The sequence below is a fragment of the Lichenostomus cassidix genome, chromosome 5, assembly GCF_008360975.1.
Source record: "Lichenostomus cassidix isolate B80296 chromosome 5, HeHo_3.0, whole genome shotgun sequence".
Classification (NCBI taxonomy): Eukaryota; Metazoa; Chordata; class Aves; order Passeriformes; family Meliphagidae; genus Lichenostomus; species Lichenostomus cassidix.
Window position 1 is genome coordinate 37350022 of NC_139486.1, and position 27777 is coordinate 37377798.

Sequence of the window (27777 nt, forward strand, 5' to 3'; positions counted from 1 at the left end):
GGGAGAAGCTATAATTTTTCATAGTAACCTTCTAAAGCTCATGTGGGATATGAGCAGTAATTTTGTTCTGACTGCCATACCAATAATCAGTACAAAAAGTCAGCTGTTTCTTGAATGAGAAATACCTGCCTCAGGTAGGCAGCACTGGCTTCCCTAGAACTGCCCTATCTGCAAACAGCCACACAACAGCTGCCAAGCCACCAGTGTTCAAACTGCTTCCACACATCAGCTCCGACTTCTCCACTACTGTTGCCAGCAAACGGCAGAAAAACTGATTGCCATATGGCTACTTTCAGGAGTTGAGGTTTACACAGCAATTTCCCTTTGAAAAATAATGGAAGCAAGTTACCTGTTGGCAGATATACCACCAGGAAGAATTACAAAGGGATGAAGTAGACACTTCTTACACTGTTGCACTCAAGGCAAATATTCTTGCGTGCCAGGTGGGGTATCTGACAATTGCACATTTGCCTGTAGTCCTGAAGAAGAGCCAACAAATTATTCAAGAACAGTCATTTCATAAAGCTCAAAGCCCCAGTCACCTCAAGTTTCAGATAATATTTTATCTCTTTAATTTAGTGGCACATTTTACAACTGTTGAAATATCCCACTCCCTGCCCTAAAGGTACTTTGACTTTCCTGAAGCAGGCACAGTGAAACAAGGCATCGTGATCTTGTTTATGCCATTTACAAAGGTAGATCACTCCCAGCCTCTAATGTTCTACTCAACTGCCCTTCCTTCAACCCACTCAATCATAAATTAATTCAATCTCCCCAAAGACTTGAAGCTTTTTGGTCCTTGTACATACATACTCATGCCAGAAAGCAACCTATATTCTTTGCTTCCATTCCAATGCTCACTTAGCACTAAGCTGTATTTACAAATCTTGTCTAACAAGGTCTTTAACAAGTTGACAAAGTTACTCATCTGCAGTGTAATTTATTACCCTATCCACACTAGCATTTTCTGCAGAACAAGCTGTCAAAGATTTAATAACAAAAAAACCTCAGGAAGACTGAGGAAATATAAAGTTTTTACTTGAATATTAATGTGAGATTTAGGACATCAGCCTGAGACTTCCAGCAAGTTTTTTTTCTCCAAGGGCTTTCTTCCCTTTCTCCTTTGCTGTTACAGGTTTCTGCACTGACCTACTGCAATTTCTCCAGAATAGTACTCAAAAAACATAGTTCTCACGTAGCAAAATTGTATACATTTACTAAAACTAAACTTGTGCAGTGTGGCTAGCGCAGGTCTTTCCCATGAGAATTCTTTCTGTGTTTTATAAATAAAGTTTGGATGTTATTAAAAACAGTGTCCCAAGATCTGGACGGTGCAGGCCTGGCCAATCAGGCCTAGGGGGAGGTTTCTGACTGACCAATCTGGGTGACCTGTGAAAACTCTATATATATGATGAAATCAAAACAATAAAGGTCTTTCCTTCTCGCCACTGAGAACTGAGTTCTTTACTCTGCTAGCTGCTCAACAGCGACAGTGCAGAATCCACAATAATTTATGCATGTTCAATTAAGTCAGGGATGTTGCTTGCAAGCATTTGTATGAATAATCATTAATTTCCCAACTGACATATTTCAAAACTTAACAATTCCTTAAAAATAATTTCAGAAAGTTACTTAATCTATGATGGTTTTCTGCAACATGGGTGAAAACAGTGTGGTTCACTCAAATCTGGTGCCACATTTGGCAGAGGTGGAAGGCTAGCCATCAGAAAGCAGCATATGTGTCTTTAAGTTTGCACAGTATGCCCCCTCATGGACCAGAGGTTCCTAGCTTTTTCTAGGCTATGACCACTCTTTTCTCACCCTCCTAGGGGCTCAATGTTTCTTCCGTTGCCAGGTGATTACAAATATGTTGAAAGACAGAAGCTCAAAAATGGCATATAAAGAGTTTTAGCAGAGCATAGACTCTGCAGCTAGCTTCCAGGCATTAGAAAGACATCAGCTGTTGTCATGATCAAAAAAAAAATGAAATTCAATCAATTTTTTTAAAACCTTGATATGAAAAAAATAAAAAAATCCCTCAAAGTACACCCCTCCATAACTATCATTCTTAATATACTCCCTTGCTTCATATGGCTTAAGGGTATTGAGTCTCTTAAAGTATCCAGCTCACTTTTTGACGTTGAGTGCCAGCACTTAGGAAAACAATCCTTTCTCACTTCAAATCATTATTCTCATATTTCAGTACTGAAGACAGAGTGCAAAGTTAATGATACAGAATACATTCTATCCCCAAATTTGTTCTACCCAACCCAATCACACTCAAGTAAATTATTTACTCTATAGAAAATACACTTAACCACCCACAGACTACTGGAATGCAGCACACAGAATTTAGGAAGAGATAGTTGTTAAATTCCAGGTTTTTCCCAAGGAGTGAGTCACTGCCCACACTGGCAGTGCTCCACAGTAACAGAACTGCTCTTTACTACATTTTACATTCAATTAAAAGACAAAAATTAAGAAACTTATGTGTTGACTCTGTATTTAGAGAAGCCAGACCTTAAAGAAATCAATCATGATTGGCAAACAGCCAAGTCCTGTTTGGCAACCTAGGTAACCCCATCAGCGTTCTTAAAGCAGCTTCACTATGGAACAGACAAGTTACAGCAACATAAGCTCAGGCTTCACTTAGAATTTACTGTAAATAGCCATAGTATAATTTGGATTGAAAGGGACCTCAGGAGGTCCCCAAGATTGGCCTCCTACACCCAGCAGGATCAGATCAAAGGCCACATTGCTCCAGCTTTATCCAGCTGAAAACCTCCAAAGAAACTCTTGGGGCAGCCTGTTCACTGTCCTCACAGAGAGGTTCCACCACCATTAATCAAAATTTCTAGTTTCAAATTAGGCCATTGTCTCTCATTCTCCCAGCACCCATAACTGTAAAAAGCAGACCACTTTCCTGACAACCTTTCCACATTCACTGGAAGGCTGTTATTAACTCCTCTGGAAGTTGCCTCTTTTGTTACACTGAAAATCTTGTTTATGAGCAAAGAGGAAGCATAACATATATGCTATGCTTAGCATATAAAGCTAAGAATTTATTGTTAGCATATGGAAATAACCCAATTCAAGGACAGCTATTAGTCTAGATACAATTACTATAGAAAAAGAATAATAATGCAGTTACTGTACTTCTATACAAAAGTTGCAGTAATAGAGTGAAAATTGTATCACATGCTTCTGAGTTTCTCTTCTTTTTAGGGGTTATTTTCACCCTTCTACTGCAACTCCGCATCTCAAAATCAACATCTCCAGATTGTTGGAAAGGGTAACATGAAGCTATCAGCCTCTGAAGTCCTCTGTTGGGAGGGATACGATGCTGCTTTCTTCTTCCTCCCTCTAGGATCCACTTGGGGTTCTTTTTAGGTTTGCTATTATGCTTTTACGTATTTTTATTTCCTTATTAGTCTACAGATCCAAATGTATGATATATGATGCCCTTCACATATGTTAGATGTGATTTCTTTCCTGTGATTTCTCGTGTGATTTCCTGAACAAAATTTTGTCCAGTTCTTGCTCTGCCTTAAACAACCAAATCAAGCCAAACAAAAAACTAACCAACCAACCAAAAATAAAACCAGAAAAACCTACCACAAAAACCAAAAAACAAACCACACAAAAAATCCCCCACACCCCAAATAAAGAATTAAAAAAAAAACCCCAAAAAAAACCAAACCAACAAAACAAATAAAACCCCAACCTACACAAAACCAACAACAAAATTGCAACACCCCAATCCCCTCCCTGGCCCCAAACAAAAACTTTATGTTTGACTGCTGGTGAGCAACCACTCACCACTACAGGACTGTGGGGTCTCCAGTCCCATACATGTGCCTCATCGTTAATCTGTACTCCACTATTCTAAATCTTTTGTTTCCAACTCTAAAGGCCTGCTGTCATATACCATGCCTGCATTTCTCTCCACATTATTATTCTGGTCATAAATATCTTATTACACATAAAATAACTGCTAATTTTTCTTACATATATAAAACTATGGTTTCACCACCTAAAGGCAAACAGAAGTAAAAGAAAGTAGCCACAGACATCTGGCCAGTAAAAATGGTTATAGCAAAGCTAAGTAAACCAAAGATACAGGCAGGCCAAAGAAAGTCCAGACAGGGAAGTATGATAAGCCTCAGTCCCAAAGCCTTGCAGGCTCAGTACTAAACTTATGGCCTGTTACTAATAACTGTAATGTGCTATTATAATATGCTATTACAGTGCTACAGCATTACCTTCTTGAAAGAAGCTGAATAAGCCCCAGTCCATGACCATCGTGGTGGCCTTTCACTAAATTTGTTCCAAGGGGCTGAAATCTGCCTTGAACTGGGAAACCCAAAATTAGATACAGTATTCTACATGCAGTCTAATACAAAATGCCAGATACACCACCCTAAGTACTCACCCTGCCTTCTGTTACAGATAGGTAATTGCAAAGTATTAGCTATTTCTGGGAAGTTCCTACTTTAATTTACCTTGTCTAACTGCTCATACTCTAAGCTGGATACTGCTGCTTCTCCATAGAAAGGAGTATGCTAAACAAAAACAGTCGAAGACTGGAGTTACATGGGTAACACCTGCCTGCTATGGCCTGACACAGTGGGGCCACAGGAGCCTTAAACATGTCCATAGATGTCAAGGCATGAAGAACCCCAAGGGAGTACCGAATAGCTGGCTTTCCAAAGAGCTGTAAAAGTTTAGGATATTACCACCACAACTATCCATGTTTACTAGCCCCATAGTCCAACTGACAAAGCAGAAACTTAAGTTTGTGGTTGGGTTTTGTTAGTTCGGGTTTTTTTACCCAGATAACTCCACACACAATGAGACTTAAGAAATTGCTTATATGAGATTCCTTCAACCACCGTGTGTGAGAGGCGATCTAAAATCTGAAGAAATTGATGATGGTGGTAGGGTAAAACCAGCAAGTTCCAGATTAAAAAAAAAACCACCTCTTTATTTAGCTACTTAAGCATCTCTCTCTAAAAGACTAAGCTACTGTGCTGAAAGTAAGACTGCATATGTATCAGTAGCTTGAGTATCAAATTTACAACTCACAAATACAGCAAAGGAACACTTTGCTAAGCAAATCTCAGCTACAGCTCTTGACTCGAACTTCCAACAGGTCAAGTCTTCCAGGCTGCTCAGTGGGTAATCTCTAGGGACAATTTTGGTTCAGACAGCCCTAGCAGGAACCCTCTAGGCATTCACAACTAGGAAGTCTCAGAAAGAACATGTGTGTTGGGAAATGCTGCCCTGCTCATTGCAAGATGCCATGTCTGTAAGACAAATTCTGTGTGCTGCATTAGCCTGCATGTCAAAAAGGGGATGAGGAGAGAGCAGTTCTTGCAGGGCAAACAAAATTGGAGAAAGCAGTATGAAATTACTTATAGAATCATAGGATAATTCACATCAGAAAGGATCTCGGGGTGATCACCAGTCCACTCTCCTTTTCAAACCTGGCTAAACTACAAGGCTGGATAATGCTTCTTGTGGCTTAATCTACCATTCTCTTGAAAACCTACAAAATAAAGACAGAAAAATCTCTCAGGGCAACCTAGTGCACTGTTTAATTTTCCTAAGGGTAAATTCTTTTAAATCTTACATCTTTTGCCAGAACTCACCCTGTTTCAAGTTATGCCTGGTGTGTCTCATCCTCACACTGAACACCCCCTGAGGAGTCTTGCTTCACCCTACTCAGTAGCTTCTTTAAGTTCAGCTATATGCTTTAGCATTTTTTCTTACAAAAGTAGTCTGGATTTCTACAAGATAAGCAAAGTCTGTGTTTTAAGTGAGATGCAGCAGAGGTGCAAGTAAACTGACCTTCCAAGAGGCTACATTTGATTCTAGTGATAAGGACCAACTCCAGATGTTAGAGAGTGATCCAGGAGTCAACAGCTGCTCCTGCAAAACAAGGGGGCTTACTTTCATTAATTATTTCACAATATTAGTATTAAATTTAATAGTATAGACTGATAAAAGAAGTGTCAGTTTCTAAAAAACCAAAATCCAGACAGGAAACCCTTAGCACCTCAGAACAAGGGATAAACAATCAACCTTATTAAACCAACAAACCAAGTTTATTTATATAAGTCTGTACAATTGTGATGAACTATGCTAGGACACCAATGAAACAAAGTAAACAAATCTCTCCCACTCTAACAAGTGGGAGGTGTAGTCACTCACCTTCACATGCACTTAAAGGAAAAAAGATTACAGCTTTCATACAATTATGTAACTATTCAAGAGTACTTTCTTCATGTATTATTCTCAATATAAGAGGTTTGCATGATAATTTACTGACGGTTGCCTTCTCTTAAAAACAATATTTCAGCAAAGCCCAGAGACTTTGAGAGGGTAAGTGGCAGTTTCATAGTTGCAGATAGCTAGCACATAGTCCATCATTAAGATTTGCATCCTAAACTTGCTGCATCTCCTCTGTTTCTCTACTAAAAGTTACTTGCAACACTGTATGGGTCTCATCCACATTTCGGTTGTATTACAGATAGTCTTGTGTTACCAAAAGTAGAAGTTAACTAGAACCAATACATCAAGGCCAAGCATATTAAAAACACTGTATTTGAATTAAGTTTACCTTCAGAGACCACTTGTCACTGCATCTCAGAGCTCTGAGGCATTTCTGTGGAAAAAATCAGTTGCTGAATTGTCTGGTTTGGCAATTATTTCTGCAAACCATTAGAGAATCATGATTTTGAAGACTGTCTATTATAAAGTAAGTTTAATTTTTTTATTACAAATCTTTAACATCAATTTAGCTGTTGAAAAAACCAAATCATATCAAATGCATATCTACACAGTGAATCACAATGTTTCTTATGAAGTTATGATGGTAGATCCCATAAATCCAATCTTAAAAAGTTATAAGTATGTATACATGAGAGCCTACTGCAACTCCAGAGAAGCTGCTAAAATAGGCCATCAAATAAAGTAGTCTATGATTACGTATTTACAGAATAATCCATGTGTCCTAGAACTATGGACTATTCAGTAAATAAGTATTTAAATATTTCTAATTATTTGTTTACATGGTAGGCTTCATACGTTGATTTTCTCTTTATACATGGTTTGCAGGATCAATCTGCACACAATTACATGATGTTTCTTTAAAGCTACTGTTAAAAAAAAGGAAGAGAAAGTTAGTTAAGAACTAGATTAAAGTTTCATTAAGAATCCAACAAGAAAGTGTCAAACACGGGTTCAAATGTAACCAGTGCATGATTTCAGAAAAACAGTAATGCTCTGACACAAGAAGAGCATCAGCATTTTCCCTCTTTAGGGTCCCCCAGAAACATTCCTATCCAGTTCAGTGCTTAAGTTGTTATAGATGTACTGCCTGAGTAGGAACACACACGTGCTTGCACGCTTACCTGAACGAGGGCCTCTAACCTTTTAGACTTCTAATTCTCTTTTAATTTAGCTCTTAGTTTCATATATTCAGTTGTATCTTGTTTGGAAAATTTCTTTGTTAAATGTCACTTATATTTACATTTGATTTTTTTTTTTTTAGTTTTTTACACCTGAGTGATAATTTAGCTGTCGATTTGTGTCCAGTCAAATATTCCATAAAGCCATACAATTCTTGTGCTCATGTTGCACTCCACTTGTACCAGTTTATATACGAAAAATGTCCATCAGCTACCTCTCATATTACCCACTGACCTTTCTATTATGTCCTTCCCCTTCCACAGAATGTGATTTTTAACTGTTTTTATTTTTCTTTCTTGATAGAAGCCCCATTTAAATGGTTCAGAAAGCAAGAAACAAAGTGAGCTGGAGCCCAGTGAAGACATGATGACTTCACAAATATGTAATATTGAAAGCTTGGAGAAAAAATTAAAGCCCAACCAATGAGCTCCCCAGGATCATCCCACAAAAAGCTACTTCACCCAGTTACAGTTGGAGAGTCTGGATGTGCTACAGATGACAAGTCCCACATTAAGAGCTGTGTACCTCTTTCTCATCAGTTAAGTGTAATTAAAAAAGGGAACATGAAGTTAAACAGCTATATCAGCCAAGCCGTTTTAGTAAGAAGAATCACATTTAATGAGTTTCTTTCTTGCAATTTCAGATGCTCAAGTACAGCTGGTAGAAATTCAAAACAGCCGTAAAGAACTGTGACAGACGGATACAAATAGTACTGCAGCTTAAAAATGATAAAAAACACCTGAAAAAAAGTCACACAACCCTCCCAAAAAAATTTACACTTTGAACCTAGGCCAGTTTTTGAAGATTCCCTTCTCCAAAGCTAGGATGAAGGAGGAAGAAGAAGAGGGAGAAAGTGCAGATGACCTTCTGGCCACAAAGGTCTTGCGCCAACGCTTATTCACTGTGCCTGTGGTGGTATGTAAGGGGAGATCACCAAGTGCTGATTCTGCGACTGCCAAGAGATTCCTATGGAAATCCAGACCTCAGGCTAATACTGAACACAGAGTGGACCAACGAGCTGCATCAACAAAATAAAAACAAAACTCAAACTAAAAGAAATGGGAAAACCCCAAATAGCACAGATCCACATTTGTGAGGGGAGCAGAGGAAAGGGCAAGAAGGGAGGTCTATACAGTAAATAGTTGAATGGTTTATGTTACAGATGACTGGCAGTTTTAAAGAGTCTCTTCCCAGCTCCATTGCTGCTCCAACCCAGAAGGGAGAACTGAAAAGGGAGGAAGAAAAAGTAGGACATCATCATGGAGCATGCAGGATCAGAAGCAGCAGAGTGGGCATGCTCAAATAAGCCCCCGTCTCTTTTTGTAGTCCTCCAAGTTCAATGATCGTCGAGGGGCACCATCTTTTGCTGGAGGAGCCTTGGAGGTGATGGCCAGTGCCTTAGATTCTGTTGGGGATAAGAAAAGAGTAAGGACCACACTACAGGAAAACAACAGATTTTTACATGTTTTTGCTGACAACTTCACCACAAAATTATGTTTGGCTTCTCTAGTATACATCAGGTTAGAACTTCAGTTAATAATACAGGCAGTATCAGGGAATTTATGTTCGTAGATGCAGCACATGCAACTTTGACTCTGTGTGTTAATCCATCTGTTAATTCAGAGACAGACAGGAACCAGAAAAAGCCAAACATTCTATCCATATCTACAACACACATTTTTACCAGTCTCCAGATTCTCCTGTTAAGAAAGGAGACTGCACAAAGTAAGATGACAAAACAGTATTCTGTCTAATGAAAACTGTGTCTCTCATCCTTCTCTCTTCAGTGTCCTTCAGTGCCTAACCCTCATCTGCTTGCTAACTCTCAAGTTCATAATTCTCACTAGCTGTTTCAGGAATTCTCTTGTTCTTGCCCTCCTACCTCATTCTGTAGTTTTACATCCAGAGTTTCAATCTTGACCTAGTTTGGAAAGATAACTACTCCTGCTCTCACTTCTTGACAAGGTTTGCCTTTGTGCTTTCTTACAGTACTTCCTAAATGACTGTCCTCCAAGAAACTGCAGATCTAATCCTTCAAGTAATGCAAAAAATAATAAACCTTGTATGTCAAATTGCACTGGTATACTCCTCCCATGCCTTCCCTCCACTGTGAAACAACTTGATAGGACAGAAGAAAATAGCATCAAGTTGCATTAGGGAAGTTTAGATTGGATATTAGGAAAAATTTCTTCAAGAGGGCTATTGAGCATTGGAACAAGCTGCCCAGGGAAGTGGCTGAGTCACCATCCTTCGGGTATTTAAAAGACATGTGGATGTGGCATATGGGGACCTGGTTCAGTGGTGGACTTGGCAGTTTTGGGTTAATGGTTGGAATTGATGATCTTAGGGGTCTTTTTCAATCAAAATGATTCTATGATACTAAACTGTTCTTGCCGCACATCTCATGCTGTCAAAGTCAAGGTAACAAAGAGTAAGAGCCAGCAAGTTTATGTCTATCATCTTCATTCACTGGCCAGTGTTTTCATTCCCCTAAAATTTGGCTTCAATACCATCTGCAATACCTAAGTTAGGGAACAGCAATTTGGTAAAGCAGCAGATTCAAAATAAAGTAAAAATACTTTATCCCCACAGCAGGTGAACAGATGACAGAACAGAACAGCACAGACACACAGCCTATCTGTTGTCAAAAATTATTAGACAAATTAACAAAGTAAGCATCAAGGTGGCTGCTAAGACTTATTAAACACAACACCTATCTTTTCCCCAAAGATTATGCAAGTCATAGATAATACAGACTGGAAGAGTGTATAAAAAAAACACTCATCTCCTTCTCTCCCTAGGCTTTTAAAGCAGCAATATGGGGATATACAGGCTTTTAGTCTAACACAATACAGTTGTTCTTGTTTTTTCCATGGATGTCATTATCACACATCCCTCCTCCTCAGCTCAAGATACTTGCCAACATGGTAAACAGAGGCCTTGCTCCCATTTTCAAAAGCCCACCAATAACTTTGAAACAATTATTCTTTTAGAAGTAAGTTCTACCAAAATAGGCTGGACTATCACATCCCCAAATTCAGATGAAACACCTACCTGAACTAGGAACCTGAAGATCAATCTTTACATCAAAGTCATGCACTTTGAAAAGATCTTCTGAGAGGTCACTGGCTGATTTAGAGTTCACATCTTTATCTTTTCCCTGACCCTGAAATGAAAACTACAGGTTAGTCTCCAAACCTTATCTAGCCATATAAACAGAGATAAAAATGTTTCTTCCCCTCTTCTGCCATACACATACTTAGTGTAGCTTTAATACTGCTGGAGCAACTCAAATTTCCTTTCCCAAGAAACAGGAAGCTATTGCTTTTCTATGACAATGCTCTACAGGATACCCTTTTGTAGAACTGAAGCATGCACACCTGCTATTAGTCACAAGCTTCACAGAGCAAAAGGGTGACAGTGTGAGGAACATAAGAGAGACCAAAATGGAAACTTGCCTTACTCATGTCCTTTGGAGCATCTGGTAATACACCAGATCCATATTTTGCATTTAGCTGGGCAAGGATGGCAGCTTGGACAGCAGGATCTCTGGACTGCAAAGGCAAAATATTAAGGAAGAGTAAAAACTAAAAATTACTGCATTTAAACTGGCAAAAACTATAACTACATTTTGTTAAAAGTGTTCACATTCATGAATCTAAAACCATAAGAGATTGTATATCAGTTCACCCAACTTTCAGAATCTCAAGAGACAACTGAACTCATCCTGACAGTATCTGACAGTAACAAACTAAAAATGATTCTTCAGAAAGTTTTTATTTGAAAAAAAATAGAAATACATTTCCTGATTATATGGTTTGTTCCTGTGACTACTCTTAATGCTACTGCAATATGTATTTGCTTTTAGCTTAAAGTTTTGACTGAAACACTCTACTAGAGAAATCTTTAGAAGACTATTTTCATTACCTAATAGTTGTCTAGTAAAATAAAACTACTCAGTTACAATTCTTTTCTCATAGAAAAGTATTTCAGAAATATTTATTTCTGCAATAGAATTTCTCTTTTATTTCCTTGCTGGTTTGTGAAGAACGACAAGAGCCAACCTGGGCAGTTGTTTTTTTAAGTACCTACATTAGAACCACATACCATTCCAGAACAAACCTCAACAAGGCCAGACTGCTTAGAAGTAGGAGCTGATCGCCTTGCTATTCATCAGTTATATATATATGTAGAGACTGTGGTAGCAGGTTTTGCCACAGCATCACATGGGAAGTTTGTGTTGGACTACTTCATACACCACAGGCCCAAAATATTTGTTCTCCTCTCACCTTTCACTGATCTTTCAGGGAACTTTCAGCTAATTAGAAGTGAAACTCACACCTAAAGCAAACTGTCTTCCCAGAGCTAACTAAATCTGAGTAATTCTACATAGACGAACTCACTACGGAAGTCTCAATCACGGCTGCTTTTGCAGTACATACCCACATCACTTATGTCCTTAACACTTTGCATTAAAAAAAAAAAAAAAAAAGAGATCAGGATCTCAGTCAGCTGTACTTCATACTAGCATCCAGGGCATTAATAGCATATGGCACAGTTGGGGATTTTTGTTCCTACTCTCTGCATTACACTGATTTCTGTTTTACACCAAATTGCCTCAACTGAACTTTAGTATTACACTCACATTAGACACTATCGTGGGCTTGCACTGCCGCCTAGTAAAGGGGTCCATTTGTTGGTTTTTCATGCTGTGACTTTCAGCCTGGAGAAAAAATAGCACATGGTTTTGTAGAGTTTGCTACTTGCACTCTTGTAAATCTTCCCCCAGCCCCCCATCCATGCAAGCACTGATCAGCAACATACAATACCGAGATCAGAGGAAAACTAGCAACAACATTACAGATTAGAAAGGTTTTAACACACCCATTGTCCTATGCTTCACAGGACAAAACTGTTTTTATTGCATACAACAATAGAAAATAGGCACACAACTCTCATGATAGTTAATGCTTAAGCATTTGTTAACAAGCTTAACTCTTCCTTCATAAAAGCATAATGACAGAGAACTGAATATCTCCTTCCTGTTTTATTATTTGAAGTCTACTTTTTGATTTCTTTCCCACGTAAAATGCATTAAGTCACTATTACAGCCACTAATCTGCTGATAATTGAGCAAAAGTATAAAGAAATGTGCTTTAAAATCATGTCATTTGCCTATATGAAAGATTTAACAGATCATTAAAAAAATTAGTAACTTTGCCATGCAATTATCCCTCTTTGCATCATTTCACCTCTACTTATACAAAAGTATGAATTCAGCACTACTTACCACAAGAGCCTTCTCAGACTCAACGATATTCCACTCTCTATTTCTCTGGTTGATGTAACTGCAGAATGGAAAAAAGGAGGGTGGGGGAAAGAAAAAGAAAGTGACTGTCATTTATCAATCCCTTCACAACAAAACACCTGACAGCATTCTCGCAGCTTCATCCAGACCACAAATTACTCTCATTGCGACACAACTACCAGCTGGGGTATATAGAAGACAGTTTATATTTTTGACAGTTTTAACTGAATGACAGATACAAGGAAGTAAAGATAAGACAAGCACTAACAGAGCCATTACAATACACGTTAACACACTGTACAGGTAAAAAGAAACAAAATCCTGCAGTTAATTTGTTAATGCATTAGTTTCTCGTTTCTAAATATTGTTTGACACTATTTAAGAAAGAAAATTCTCAATATCTGCTTCTTACCTGATTGCAGAAATATTTTTTGTTCGTTGACGATCCAGGGCCTCTGCTCTCTCTTCAAGTTCATTAAGCTGATCTTGAATCTGCTTGGCTTTATCTTGGTCCCCCAAGTCCTCAGCCATAGCCTTCAACCAAACAGTAACTCATTAGGCACTACTCTCTACCCAGAATTAGTCAGAGAGACAAGGGACATACCCATGCTAACCATACTCAGTTGTAAATGCTTTTCTCTGCATGGTAGAAGTACAACAAAGAGCTACCCGCTCCTTACAGCTCAAGGCAAAACTGGATTTCTTACTCTGAATAACTCTGAAAACTTCTGAAATCCCTTAACTTAGGAAGATGTAGGAACACCAGTCCCAGAATGAGGACGACAGGTCAATTAAATTACTTAAGTTACAAGTTTTATTAAAATCTGACATCCCCATTTAGCAGATCAGGAAAAGAATTATTTCCACAACTGCCAGTTGCTATTTATTTCAGGAGCCGAAAGTCCCCTAAGGCACCACAGCAGCTTATTGTGCCACCTGGTGACAACAGAAAGCAACTGCACCCCCACTGCTATGGGAACCAAGTAATTTACATAATTTACACAAAGTAAAATGGTGACCAAAAAAATACAGTTAAGCCAAGGAATGTATATTAATATTAATATTAATGTTAATATTATTAATATTAATACAAACGCTTGGTTTTTACTGTATATGAAGCATGAATATCTCAATAAAGAACTGCATGAATAAACCCAAAACTTGTTATCTTCAGAGATACTTAAGACTGCTTTTTTCCTTCACTGCTTGGCTTTGGCTTCTATGCACTGTTAGGTCTACTTGTTCCAGAAGGACTACAGGTAAAAAGAGTTCATGGCAAATAAATCTTTCGGCCCCCCCTTTTTTTTTTTTTAATATAAATTACCAGCCACAAAGTGACAATTCAGCTACCCCTGAGTAAAAAATAATGTAACACAATTTCTATTTTTCCTATCTTAAGAATAGGAAATCAACTTTCAAACATTATTACAAGGTACTCTAAAAACAAACAAAATATAACAAACAAACACACTAGCAAAAAAACCCCCAAACCCAAACAAACCCAAACAAACCCACCTAACAAAAACAACAACAAAAACCAAACCAACCAACCAAAACAACAAAAACGACCCAAAAAGAAAAAACTAAGAAAAAAGGAAAAAGGAAAAGTTCCTGAGGCAAACCAGCTTAAGACCTTGTTTAAAGGACACAAAAAGAGACAGCTATAATTGTTGGGATTTGCTCCTAAAAAAGAAGAGTGGAATAGCTCTAACTGGGTTCTGACTCCAACTGAGTGAACCTTGAGAGCCACTTCCAGCTGCACAGTAAAGTCAAGCTTACTGCTGACTGCTACCAAAATCCAGAAGAGCTTCAGTTCTTCAAAATCAGACTGCATTAAGCTTGCAGGCATCATCTCATCTCTCACCTTCTCCTTTAATAGCTGAGTTTTCTTCATGGCATAATTTGGAGGTGCTTTTCTGAACCTTTCCTTCTCTTTCACAATCTGTAAGATGCAGAGAAAACAGCAAGAATATGCAAATCTGAAATCTCTATTTCAATACTTGGACATGAGAAGCAACAGGTCAGTAGCACATAAGAAATGTATTTATTGCCACAGAATTTTATATATGCTCTGATGGTTTTGTTTTTTAGTTTGTGTCTTTGGTAACGTGTTATAGCTCCATTCTCCACACTTAGGACCTACAAAAACCTAATGATAATCACCTTTGGTCAGTATCAAGCAAGTATTAAACGGCAAAAACTGTGATAAATGCAACTACCATGATGCTGTTAATTTTTCAGAACTTGAGAACTAAGTTGCCATACTCAGGAGTCCAGAGCTCCGCAACACAAGTTGAAGAGGAGTTAATAGGGCACAACTGACGAAGAAAAGCAGGGGTGAACATCGAACAGCAGGAACACCAAGATATTCTATCCAGTTATGAAACTTCATTTTGAGCCTTATTTCCTTCTTTGAAAGCAAAGACCATGATCATTTTGCTTTGTAATCGCTAGTGCTCTACTGCCTGAGTTGCTGTCACTTTTAAGCACTGACACAACTTCACTACAGTGCACCATTTACCTCTTCAATGTCCTGATCATTAAACTTGTAGTTGAGGGCTTCTTTGATGGACACTTCCTTCTTGTTTATCTCATCTAGTGTGGGTAGCTGCATCCCAGCAGAGAACATCTAAACACAAGACAGAGTTACTTTCCACTTAAAGTATGGTTGGCAGAAGGCTGTTAAGAAACTAAAGTGTGGCAAACTTACTGCTTCCTTCCACTTCATAAATTCACTTTCAGTAAATTCCTGATTTGAGACAAACTCCAAGCGAAACACACGTGAATCACTGCCATGCCTGCAAGAAGAAAGTGTAACAACATCCCCCTTCTGATGGTGCAAAGTGGTGACATTGGACCCACATATGTAAATTGATTAAAGAAAATCAAAACTAGACAACCATATGCCAACACAATTGTAACTCCCTGCATGAAATTTTCGGGGTATTTTATAATTTCCATTGTGCACAAGGAGAAAAAGAAATAACAAACCCAACCCAACGTTCTAGCAGTAAGTAGTATGACAAGGTTCATTCTACTTTTCAGTTCTCACCTCCAAACTCCACACAAAACATTGTTTGCTATGAAAGGGACAGTGATTTATGAACTCAAGAAGATTACTTTAGTATCTTACCTCAACTGTAGTCCTTTGTTTGTCCGTGTGCCACCAAGCTGGTAAACTTTTGCAGTCTCTACAACACCAGTTATTTCAGCAACCTGTATCACAGAAAAAAAACCAAGATGGATGCAAGAGCGTTTTTTTTTATGTTCCTGGAATATATCTGACATATTCAAGCTTTTTCACTAGAGATAAAAAATGTTAATCTAACTAACAATTCTAACCAGATCAAGGAAAGCACGGCTCTTCAGTGTACACTATCAGATACTGAATTAGTTGCTCCATACATAATTTTTGAGTTAATAAATTATACCATCTGAATGCCTGATGCAGTTTTTGTATTTTCTCAGCTCTGCCTTCCTGACTAAATAGTGTACACTCTCCTACTTTTCCTATTTCCTTCTCAAATAATGTTGGTTTGGGTTAACGTATGTTCCAAATGAAATACACTAATGCAGCTCACATACTAAACACAGCCGTTCTGGGGGCCTTTTTACTGCAATTTTAAAGAATATTATTGTATCCTATGTTTACAGCAATGAAACAGAAAAACAAAACTGTGTTCTCAATCACATTCTCTTCTGAAGGCACACTGGTGTACTACAAACTTTGTAAAAAAAAACAATCAAGACCACACAATAACTTGGGAACAGTCCCAGAAATAAGGAGTAAATGTTACCCATCCTTACTTGGTCTAAGCAGAGTCTGGAACTCTAGTCTGCAATACAAATGAAGAGACAAGAGCCAAAGCCAGAAGAACAGGCTTTGTTAGTGCTCCCTCTCTCTCACTAAATGTATCTCCTCCCCTAGGTGGTCACATAGATTTATTTATTCTTAAACCAGTCTCCTCCACCTCTTTGGCAGCAATTACATTTTCTGGTTATAAGCAATCTTTTTGTATCAATCAAACCGTCACCCGTACCTGAGAACTGATAAGCTGCAAATATGCTATTACAGCACCAAAAAAAGAACTAAATCACTCAGAGCTAAACTCACCCGATAAACAGGTTTACTGTTGTGATTGCCAATGCCAATACGGACAAAGCAGCCAGTGACTGTCTTGGCAAAGAAGGGCATGTGACACCAGCGCTCCAGCTTGTGCCGTGACAACCGTACTCGGTTGAGTTCTTCAGGCAAGGACACTGGCTGGGACTTGGGAGGAATTTCTTCTTTCCTGATTTGGGAAAAATGAGAGGGAGCAAAGAAAAAAGTAGAGACATAATCAAAACCCAAAAAAGGGATCCTGAGTAAGATGCAGCATGAGCACTATTTGAATTACCAGTAAAAGGAATGATTCATCATGCACTAGTTGATTGTAGGTGTGTGAATTCAGCATTCATGAGAAAGGCTTAATGTGAAGTCCCAGACTTATTACCCACTGTCCCTGTTAGCAGACAGCAGAAAGACACACACCAGGGCATTTTAAAGACTATTGCTTTAAGATAAGCCAGCACACGTATCTGCCCAGATACGTGCCAGGGTTCTGCAGCTGCTCAACTGTAGGACTAAACAAATCAGTAAACAACAGTGTAATTTGGGCTAAAGGTAACAGCAGGGAACTGAAGTTGCAAACCCACCCAAGGTAAATGAGTCCTATTAACCATGATATAGTGCCAAGGACTCAAACCTGAGCAATGCCATTGTGACCAGAGGCAAAAACACTTTAGAGACACTGAAGTGCCCCAAACCATCCTCTGAAACAGCATGTGTCTACCTAAAGTGGGTCTCTATTTTTGAACATACTTACAAGCAATCACAGCCCAGTGTTTACTACTTACTCTTCCTCTTCATCAGAGGATGATGATCTGGATGAGCGATCACTTTTCTCACTAGACTTATCATCCTCCTCCTCCTCTTCATCATCAGAGTATACTTCACTAGTTTTTAATGGCTGTTTTTTTGCAAGGAGTTCAGCTGGGGAAAGGACAGAGAACAAGGAAAAGCAAGCTATAAATCTTTTATGAAAGCTTTCTATAAGAGCTGAATCTTAATTGCTTAAAAAAACAAATCTAAGAGGCTGATAGGTATTAATTTACACTAGACACAAGTGGCACATGTTCAAATCCACTAGAACGCTGTGCACTTCATTGATTTCTCTCTTTGCATATACACAAAGTATTTAAAATCATCCTAAATCTCAGTTGTACTTATTTTGAGTCTCCCAACTTGACTGTACATAGTAATTCAAGATGGGTGTAACTCTTGGATATACAAGAAAAAACTACTATGATCAGACAACTCATTGTTATTTTACAAGGAATAGGAAAAAAACCCTCATGTTTGGAGAGGATCACAATCAAACCCAGCAGACTGACAAAAATGGTTGCATTAAAAGTCAGTGGCAAGATGGACAAGGTGATGTGCCAGTGAAGAAACAAGCAAATGTAGACAAAGTATCACAAGTACAATAAATAACAGTTTGAATGATTCAGAGATTAAATAACTGAATCTAAGTAACCAATTCAGACACATTAACTAGGCATTCCTAAGAGCCATTCAGTGGACTGTGACAAAAGTTTTCTTTGTTTTTAGACCATTCCAGGGAGGGGTGAGGGTGAGGAATATAGCATCAGTGGTACCAAATAACACCCTGGATGGTCATGTTGGGCAAAGACCAAGGAAAACACAGACATAGAATTCATTCACTCCAAGGTGTAGGATTGTTGCATTCATTTGAAACAGGAAGCAGCACTTTCAGAAAGCTGCAATAATGCCTCAAAAACTGTAGCAATAACAACATGTTTTCATACCTGTTCTGTTCTTCCTTTTCTCTCTTTCTGCTTTTAGCTCCTCCATTGCCTGAGATTTCTTGTCTAGCTTTTCATCCCGCTTTGATCTCCGCTCTTTGTTATGTGACATGACCTAAAAACATGTACAGAAAGTCCCTCAACACCACAAATCCGTAAGTTGAAAAGCATTAAAACAAAGATTATTTGCACGCTTTGACAATTTTTCAAATAGAAATTACTAACATACTCCTTTTTGAAATCAGTTTTTTTCAGTTCCTTTTCTATGGAGGAATCAATCTGGAGCATATTTCTTTATTGTGCTTCATATAAAAATTAATGAACATCTTTATATTTCACCATTTCTGCCACCAAGTCTTAGTCTCAAAATTCCTCCCTAAAGTTAAAAAAGGACTAGAGAAATAAAATGGAAGTAATTCTGCAAATGACATGTAATGAGGAAAACTTGGATGAATATTCTTCTAATTTGATGCTTCTGCAAGGCCACATCAAAGCACTAATTTTCATTCAGTAGCAAGGAAAAAAGTTATGTTAAAAAGTACTTAACACAGAAATAAAGTTGCTTGTGAAGTCTGCAGTATGGATCCAAATCTTACATTATTTAAGTCTACTAGTATTTTTCATTTCTAACAGGTCTATCTCTATAGAGAAAGCAGCCTCTATAATGAGCATAAAAGACAATCATTTGAGCTAAGATGAAGTAATTTCTGCAAGGCACTGTAAAAGAACTCTAAATAAGACCCTTTTATATGTGTATATATGTATTTGCAAGTACACTTTGTATATTATAAATGGACTAATAAAATGTACACACACACAGGTACATATATGGAGCTGAGGGAGTAGGGAAATGAGATTCATTCCCCTCAACATGTGCCTAAGGGAATAGTCATCTCACCTAATTTAATTTTAGGTGTTAAACATCTGTTTCTCTAGAAAATAACATGGAATAATTGGTCAGCTGAAGACGCCCTCCTCTGCTGCACAAAGCAAGAGGCAATAAAAAGTGTGAACAACCAGCTAGATCTTGGATGGTTCAAGTTAGGCAAGATGAATCCCATCCCATTCTGGAAGCTTACATGTCCCAACTCTATATTAACAGCATTTGAAACCACAGTTCAGTTACAGAGGCCTGGCCACAAAAACTGGTGTTACCCTCTTTTCACTGAAGGTGGTAAAACTATAGAACTACTTCTGCTCCTCCTGGCATTCAAGCTTTTCCTTGACATCCCTGCCAGAAGAAACTAAATATTTTTCCACTCTATGTGCATGCAAAATAATTAGTGTGACAGTTGAGCAGTTTCTTGTCTGCTCTCTCAAACTTTGACTCACAAGCAGAGAATGCATGTAATGTTTCAGACTGAATGGCAAAAGTTTGGCTAAAGGACCTGTAAAAGGTTGCTTTCCTTTTCTCACATGAGAGAGCTATCACAGCAATTCCAGATACAGCTGAAACTTCACATTTTTCATTAAAGGAGTATCAGTGCACCCCTCAATAGGCCAAAGATATTAACGTCCTTATATGAACTGGAAAAACTAAAGACAGCTTGAGCATATAAATTAACTGAATTTTGACCTCCTTACTACACTGTTTAACGTTAAGGGAAAACATCAGGGATGGAGAGGCCATATCCTATCTCCTTTTGCCAAGGGAAAAGGGTTTATTACCAAGAAGAGTTTCATTTCCTACCTGGGATTCCTGGATCTGTGTGAGTTTTTTCTTCTCCTGCTCTTCCTCTTGCTTTTTCTTTTTCTCTTTCTTTTCTTTCTTTTTTGCTGTTTTTAGTTTTTTCTTGATTTCAAATCTAGTAGCAGATATTGGAACAAAAACAATGTATGAAAGAATGCTCTTCCTGAGAGAGCAAAGGATTGCTCAGATGCTATCATAGTTACTATCAGGCTGCAAGGGACATTTCAACTGCTTGTCCCTTTAATGTTATTCTGTCCCCTATTCCCATCTCCTCTCTTCCCCTAGAAAACAAAGTGAAGAAAAGCAGAGCACACAAAGTGCAGACCTACAGAGAGCTAACTGAAACAGGCTGATGAGACCATGTAGAAATTACTATTCCACAGAAATCTGCCCTTACTCCATCTTCGTCTTTGCCCGTGCAATGATCACTGCATGCTGCCTCCAACTCTAAAAGCATAATGCTATTTCACATAATTTGAATCTAAACAGCTAATTTTTTTTTCTTTAAAGCCATTTTCATGCTAACCTTTTCAATATTAAACTTCACCTTTCTACTGGCACTGGTCTGTATGAGAATGACTGCAAAGTCTCAGAGAGTCCTCCTTCAGCAGCTAAATTCTCATCAGATTCAGTCAGTTTCAGCAGAAAAATTTAGGCACTTCCATTTCTACCTTCATGAAATATATCACCCTCTTGTCTTATTTTCATTCACTGTATTCAGAAGAGTAGTGACTTCAATGGAACAGTCCCATGACTGAGATTCCACTGCACCATGGACTGGTCATTGCTTTAGTGAACTGTGTGTATGGACAAACACAAGAAAAAAATAACTTCCAATAACTGAAATTCAAAATGTGTTATCCACATGCACACTACACAATCCATTCTTCTTCTGTCCTTTACACCTGCATTTCGGAGACAGCAAACTGAAGTATCAGATGAGCTCATTGCCCTTTATGCCTTTAACATGAAGAATAACACACAAGGCACATGCATTATATCAGAGGCAATACCTGCTCTAATTCAAATTAACTCCCAGCACAATGTGCTTACAAAGAGCTTTTGAAAGATTCAACTTACCATAAATTTAAATGACTACCCCACCAACCCCTTACTTCTACCTGCCAAGCCTTTAAACAGAACAGCACAAATTCATTTAAGATTAAATCAGTAACTCAAGCTTTGATTGTTTAGCTTGTTTGTATCAAGTATTCTCCAGCATTCATTCTAACAGAGAGACATTCAATTACCATGGAATAGAGAGTAAAGTTTAAAAAATATTATGTCCTTCTGCATGATCTAAATCCAAACTTACAGTCATTCTGATCTCTTTGAGGAGAGCAGCAGACCACATAAGATTCTGAACATAGTGTTAAGACCAAGGCAGGCAGGCACTGCTCTAGCTATGGCTTGGACAAACAGTCTGGCAGTCGCTTCTATTGACATAATTTACTCAACACATGTCAGTCCTCTAGGGAAATTTCTCAGCAAGTGAGAAAAGAGCAGGAACTAAAGAAGAAAGAAACTGGAGAAACCGTTCCCCATACATGCCAAATCCTTTCAATAAAGACACATGGGAAGAAAAATACCTTTACTATAAAAAGCTGCCTGACTAAACAGTGTAACAGTGATAGACAAACAACAAACCCACAGTACATAAGGTAGAAATCCACAAAAGATTCCATGAAAACGACATTCCCAACACCACTCCTCATTATTTCTATAGCTCTATCTTCTATTAGGGCCCAAACCAGTTTCACACCCATATGCAGGCAACCCTAACACTGCTCTATGCTTCACCATTGTTTTCCAAAAAATTCTAGAAACTCATGTACACCTTATGCTTCATTTGCCTTTTCCCAAAGCATCAGCATGTGACAGCTAATACAGTATAAGATGAAGAGAAAGCAGACCTTCTGACTGTCTAGAATCTAACCCGTGGAGCAGTAACATAACTACAAGGGTAGCTGACAGAACCATGAGTATTCAACAGCTGAGAAACTTTTAGATACTGTCTTCTACAGTAATATGCAGAACTCCTGCTGTGTGCCTCTTAACTACTACAGGGACAGTTTACATATAGAAAGTATACAATCAAGCTTAACTCACTTTACAGTGCTGAATGCTTGGACCTCAAACAAGAGAGCAGAGTCTGTGTACTCTCCATACAGACTGTAAGAATTTGCTACCAAGTATCAACAGATAAAAAATTCACCTTCTCTTTAGCACTTCTCTCTTCTCTATCCGGTTAAACAGTTCCTGCTCTCTCTCCTTTTCTGTCATTTGCTCCAGTCGAGCTCGGTCTTCTTCATCTCCCATTAGGTCTTCTCCATAGCCATCATGGAATTCCTCATCTTCAGATGAAGAATCTGAATCTGAGCTAGATGAGGAGCTGTTGCTTTCTGAGTCAGAGACTTCTCCTAAATGAAAAATATAGGATAGTGAGATTCAGCTCGAGCAAAGCCCAACCACTTCATTATAGCATATTAGCAAAGGACAGCAAGAATTAATTTTACACTCATCTTCCACTACACTAAAAACATACATATAATGAAAACTAAGACCAGATTGAAATTACCATCATATATGTATGCTAAAAAATAATTATAAAATGAGTGATACTACATTTGAACACAGTTTGGGTCATAAATAAAGATTCTCAGCAGAACAAGCAAATTTTAGAAGGTCTTTTAGAAATGTGTTACAGTTCTAAAGTTACATTTCTATGCCTATATGCTTATGTCCCTGACAAGTTGCTTATACAGCCACGAATCTGTGCGTGCAAACCTCAAACACCACTATCAACCACATTAACCACCTCATTATGGCAACCGGAAGGACCAAAACTCCTCATGTGAAGACTGCAACATATGCTACATCAGGAGATAAAGTTAAAACCAATACCCTGAGGGCTGGAAAGGCCCTGACACTAGCTCTGTTACTGTAACAAGCCCTCGCAGTTACACAGTAGCTGACTCCCAACAGCATTGGGTAACACCACTTTTAAACTTGATCCAAGTCCAAGCACTCTGATTAGCTCAGCTAATTGACTAAATAGCACTGAATTACGAAAGCAAGCATTAGGATTCCTTCTTTCACTTTCATTCTGGTGTTAGTATTTCTGGAAACTTCCAGCTTTGCAAGCTCAAAAAGCCCTTGATTTGTAATTACTGATATATAGAGGTGCAGTCACTCCATGCCTTTGTATCTGCTGTGCTTGATATACTTAAAACCATAAGCTACTTCATATACTTTCTTAACTTTCTTTTTTAGTATCAACAGAAATCGTACTTTCAAACCTTCATGACAAAAACAGAAGACAGGAAGTTTGCCCAGCATTGAAATGTATTCAACATTCATGTAAAAAATTCTGACAAAGTTATAGAATGATTTTTCTTCCTCCATGTCAGTATAAATGTGCAAGAATTCCAATTCAGAGCAAATGCATGCAAGATAAGCTCCTATTTGCATTATGAACACTATACATCTCTCCCTTTGTTATCACAAGACGTTTGGGAAGGGAAAATATGTCAATGAGAATAAAAAATGCTACCCACAAGGGTGGATAGGACATGCTAGAAGGAAGCAAGGAATTTTCTGGGAGAAAGTCAAGCAATGAAATGTCACACATTCTTCAGTCGAAACAGCATTTAGTTTGCATATGTAATGGAGTGCTCACAGCAGTGCTACACTGAATTACATGCACTTCATGCCATGGCACATTTAAAAGTTATCCTGACTATAAGTTACTCAATGAAAAGTCTTTCAACATGGTCTTCAACATCACCATGCAGCATTACTCTTCAGGCTGCACAAGAGGTAAGTTCACTTGGAATCACACTAAGTAGATGCATGTGTGTTATCTTACCCTCTTCAGGTGCTGAGCTCTCAGCCGAGCTGTCTTTATCCGAGCTGCCCGAAGAGGCAGCTTTGTTCATCTGTTTCTTCATGGCTCCTTTCCTCTCTGCCTTACCCGCTTTTCCCTTTTTTTTGTTTTTAGAACCTCCAACAGTCCACTGCAAGGAAAGAACCAAGAAACGGATCGTGAGACACAAACATCACTCTCTTCTCCCTTCTCCAAAACACTGGAGTAAAACCAGCTGAAACCCAGCCCAATACCTGACAGCAAAAAATCCTACAAGTGGAAAGAAGAGGAAAAAGAAGAAGAAGCCAATAGGAAGCTTATCAGATAAATGAGAGCCTTTTACAAGGTTTTTGGGGGTGGGGTGTTGTGTGGTTGATTTAAGTTTCTCTTTAAAAAAGAGAAATCAGTTTTCAATGCAAGCCTACAGTTGGTAGGACACTACTTTTAAAAAATAATGAAGACTTCACAGTTTGCAATATCTGCCAAGAGAGGAGGTACTGAAAATATTTTCCTAGGAAAATAATTTTAAACAACCTGTCCAACTGCATTTGTAAAGATTAGCTTCAGTTTACTTTTAAACAGAACCAACTGATGTGTTTCCAGAACTAGTTAAATCAAGAGTACATTTTACATTTCATGAAGGACACCAATTATACATTACACCCTTTTCAAAAGCTCAGTTTTACCAAAAGTACACAATATCTTTATTTCCATGCAACAAGCCAATAGTGCACCCACAGATGCAGGTGGTGGCACTACTGTCTGTGTACACAAAGTGGAATCAAATCAAAATCACAGAAGTCAGGAAGAAAAAGAAAAAATAAAATACCAAATTCTACTTTTAATTTTCTTTTAATGTCATATTTTCAGTTAACTTAGACTGCAGTTTCCAAGTACAGGACTTACACCAGCAGACATACACGGATAGCCATTTTAAATCCCAAAGTCCCAGAAGAACTGGTATTTACCTTACAGTGTGATTTCTTAATAGAATTTTTACATTGTTCCAACTACTTGGGTAAAGCCAGAAGGGAACAGAAGCAATAAAGATTGCCCATATATTACTTAAGACTTTACAATATTTTGCACTTCACTGCCTCTCCTAGAAACTCTCCAGACATGAGACCCTCAGCGATATAACAGACTGTTTTAATATATATATTTATTTATTTAGACCATAATCCTCTTCATACCTGTACAGTATTCTCATCTTTCATGCACATCACCATTGGATTGAGCATGCAGTCTTAAAAAAACATTCCTAATGCAAGTGAGCAAATACACTTTTGCATAACTGAGATCTTGCACTCAAAACTATGTTAAGTGGAAACTCAGATGCACACAAACATCAGGCTTCTTACCCAATCACCCTGTCCTGGGGGATGAATCAAGTCCATCTCTGCAGGCAACAATCATTCCACCAAATTTGATAAATTGTTCTGCCTGATAAGACACTACCCTCAGAGAACCCTGGTGTTCAATTATTCTAGATAAAACTCAAGCAAGTAGTTATAAGCTACTACCCGATCTAATAATCTAATAATCTACTACCTGAACTAATACCTGTGGAATTTCCCAGGTTTTGATTACTCTCACACCCAGCCTTGTACTTTCCATATTACCAAATGCTTCATCATCTTCTTTAGGCACCATCAGAGTATTCAAAAGTCTCTGTCAATGCAGAAGTTGGTTTTGGTTTTTTCTGAGGTAAAAGTACAATGGTGAGCCTTGCAATTCATACCCTGTGCAGGTACCCCAGTCTGTTATGGTCTGTAGGACAGGTGAGAAACTGCACAGAAAGCTTCTGAGTTTATACCAGCCTGAGCTTGTACTGAAGTTTTTACTGGCTTCAGCATTAAAGTTTTACTTCATCAGTGTTACAATATTGCTGTCTAATAATATTTCTGGTTACCTACGCCCACATAAATCAGTTAAGAACAAGCTTGTACTCTGCCTAAATCTGCTCAAACCTCTGCATTATGGAATCATCTCCCAGGTGTACAGAAAAGTGCATTTTTTCTATTTGCTCAAGAGCTCACCTTGGTGAGCTGGCAGCATACCAGTGAAAAAACAACAGCAAGGAAAGTGAAACTAAGCATTTAGCAATGATGCAGAGGTGCCTTCCTCTCAGAGCTGGCATTTCTTTTCTAACACTGAATCATACCTCATGTCAGCATGCTGCACAGCAAGGAAGCAGCACACAGAAAGCCACAATATACAACATAGTTATATCAAGACCTTGAGAGGTCATGCTGAGATGAAAGAAGTTAAGATCAGATAAAAAACCAGCAGGACTTCAGTTAATAAAATGTTTAATAGCTGTACATACATGTGCTACATATCACTGTTCTCAATTTTTAACCTACAAGTAGAACTGTGGAGATAACCTGTGACCAGGAAGATAGGACAGAAAAGAAACCCACGTGACAAACTCTTGGAACAAAAAAATCCCAAAAAACACCGAAACAACAACAACAAAAAATCAAACAAAAATCAAACAACAAAAGACCCAAAACCACACAAACAACAACAAAGAAAAAAAACAAACCAAAACAAACCCACAGAAAAACCCCAAAAACCCCAAAGCAAAACAGAAACAAAAAAACACCCACCAAACCCAAAACCTACCCAAACAAAACCAAATAAAACAAGGTAATTAAAAAATCTGCTCTAATCTAGGAAAGTGTGCTTTGTTTCTATTTCACTCTGGAGATAACACTTCATCTCACTTTTGTTTATGCAAGTGACCTCTATGTCCATCTCCCTATTTCAGTGCTGTCACAAAGCCAAATTCTTATCCAACTCAGGTGCTTCTGGGCTTATTCAGTTACCTCAATTTCTCATGAATGCCTGGTCATTTTTAGAACTACAGGACAAGACAAAGGTTAGAACAGATCTTGGACACATAAATCAAGACCAGGACACAGTGCAAGACTCTTAAGCTCACTAATTGCTTTGCATTTCTACAGTGTTGCAGTTGTAATCTGGACACTGAATGACAACTCCATATTGCCCAGAGAGAGTGGCCAACACGAATTTCTTCTTGTGGCAGAGGAAGACACAACAAGATTGGTTGGTCTGGGAGGGAGAAGGAAGTCAATACTGGAAAGCCATGGGCTGCATGGCAACCTGCAATCCAAACCAAAATCTTGAGTCCTTTCTTCATGCTCCAGCATTTCAGCAGAAATCAAAAATACAACATGGTCACATGCAACATCAAGTAAAAATGCACACACAGTTACAGGCAAAAACATTTCTTTGCTCTGTTTCCCTTAACTCCAAACAACTGCATTCCAAAATCTGTCCTCTACTGAAGTTTTTCCAGGTTCCCTCTTCCATGCTGTGGTCAGGCAGCACCAGTCAATGCTTCTCACATGCTTCCCATGACTACAGTGACTCCTCCGAACAGCCCCTCCATTCAGCACTGCCTCCTCAGCCACCATCTGGAACCCTCCATGGTTCCAGACACAGCAAGTTAATAAACCCATGCAGAAGTGTACTGCAACATGGCTTTCTGCTCATTGTTTAGTACTACCAAACAACAGAGCTTTATGGCTCATTCACAAGAAGCAGCCA

At 38.4% G+C, this 27777-nt stretch overlaps 1 protein-coding gene across 1 annotated transcript in view; it reads right to left on the reverse strand.

Moving 5' to 3' along the window:
* Positions 1-6085: 6085 nt before the first annotated feature.
* Positions 6086-27777, reverse strand: part of RTF1 (RTF1 homolog, Paf1/RNA polymerase II complex component) — a 30205-nt gene continuing 8513 nt past the window's right edge. Inside the window, exons 3-18 of the mRNA XM_085062414.1 lie at positions 24205-24352; positions 22552-22756; positions 20337-20451; positions 18650-18761; positions 17678-17813; positions 16896-17073; positions 15915-15997; positions 15492-15579; positions 15303-15410; positions 14646-14723; positions 13194-13315; positions 12764-12821; positions 12119-12196; positions 10932-11027; positions 10528-10639; positions 6086-8878 (exon numbers count right to left, since the gene is read on the reverse strand). Coding sequence (XP_084918540.1) covers positions 8772-8878; positions 10528-10639; positions 10932-11027; positions 12119-12196; positions 12764-12821; positions 13194-13315; positions 14646-14723; positions 15303-15410; positions 15492-15579; positions 15915-15997; positions 16896-17073; positions 17678-17813; positions 18650-18761; positions 20337-20451; positions 22552-22756; positions 24205-24352 — 1824 coding nt within the window. The 3' untranslated portion in view covers positions 6086-8771. The remainder of the gene's footprint in view (positions 8879-10527; positions 10640-10931; positions 11028-12118; positions 12197-12763; positions 12822-13193; positions 13316-14645; positions 14724-15302; positions 15411-15491; positions 15580-15914; positions 15998-16895; positions 17074-17677; positions 17814-18649; positions 18762-20336; positions 20452-22551; positions 22757-24204; positions 24353-27777) is intronic.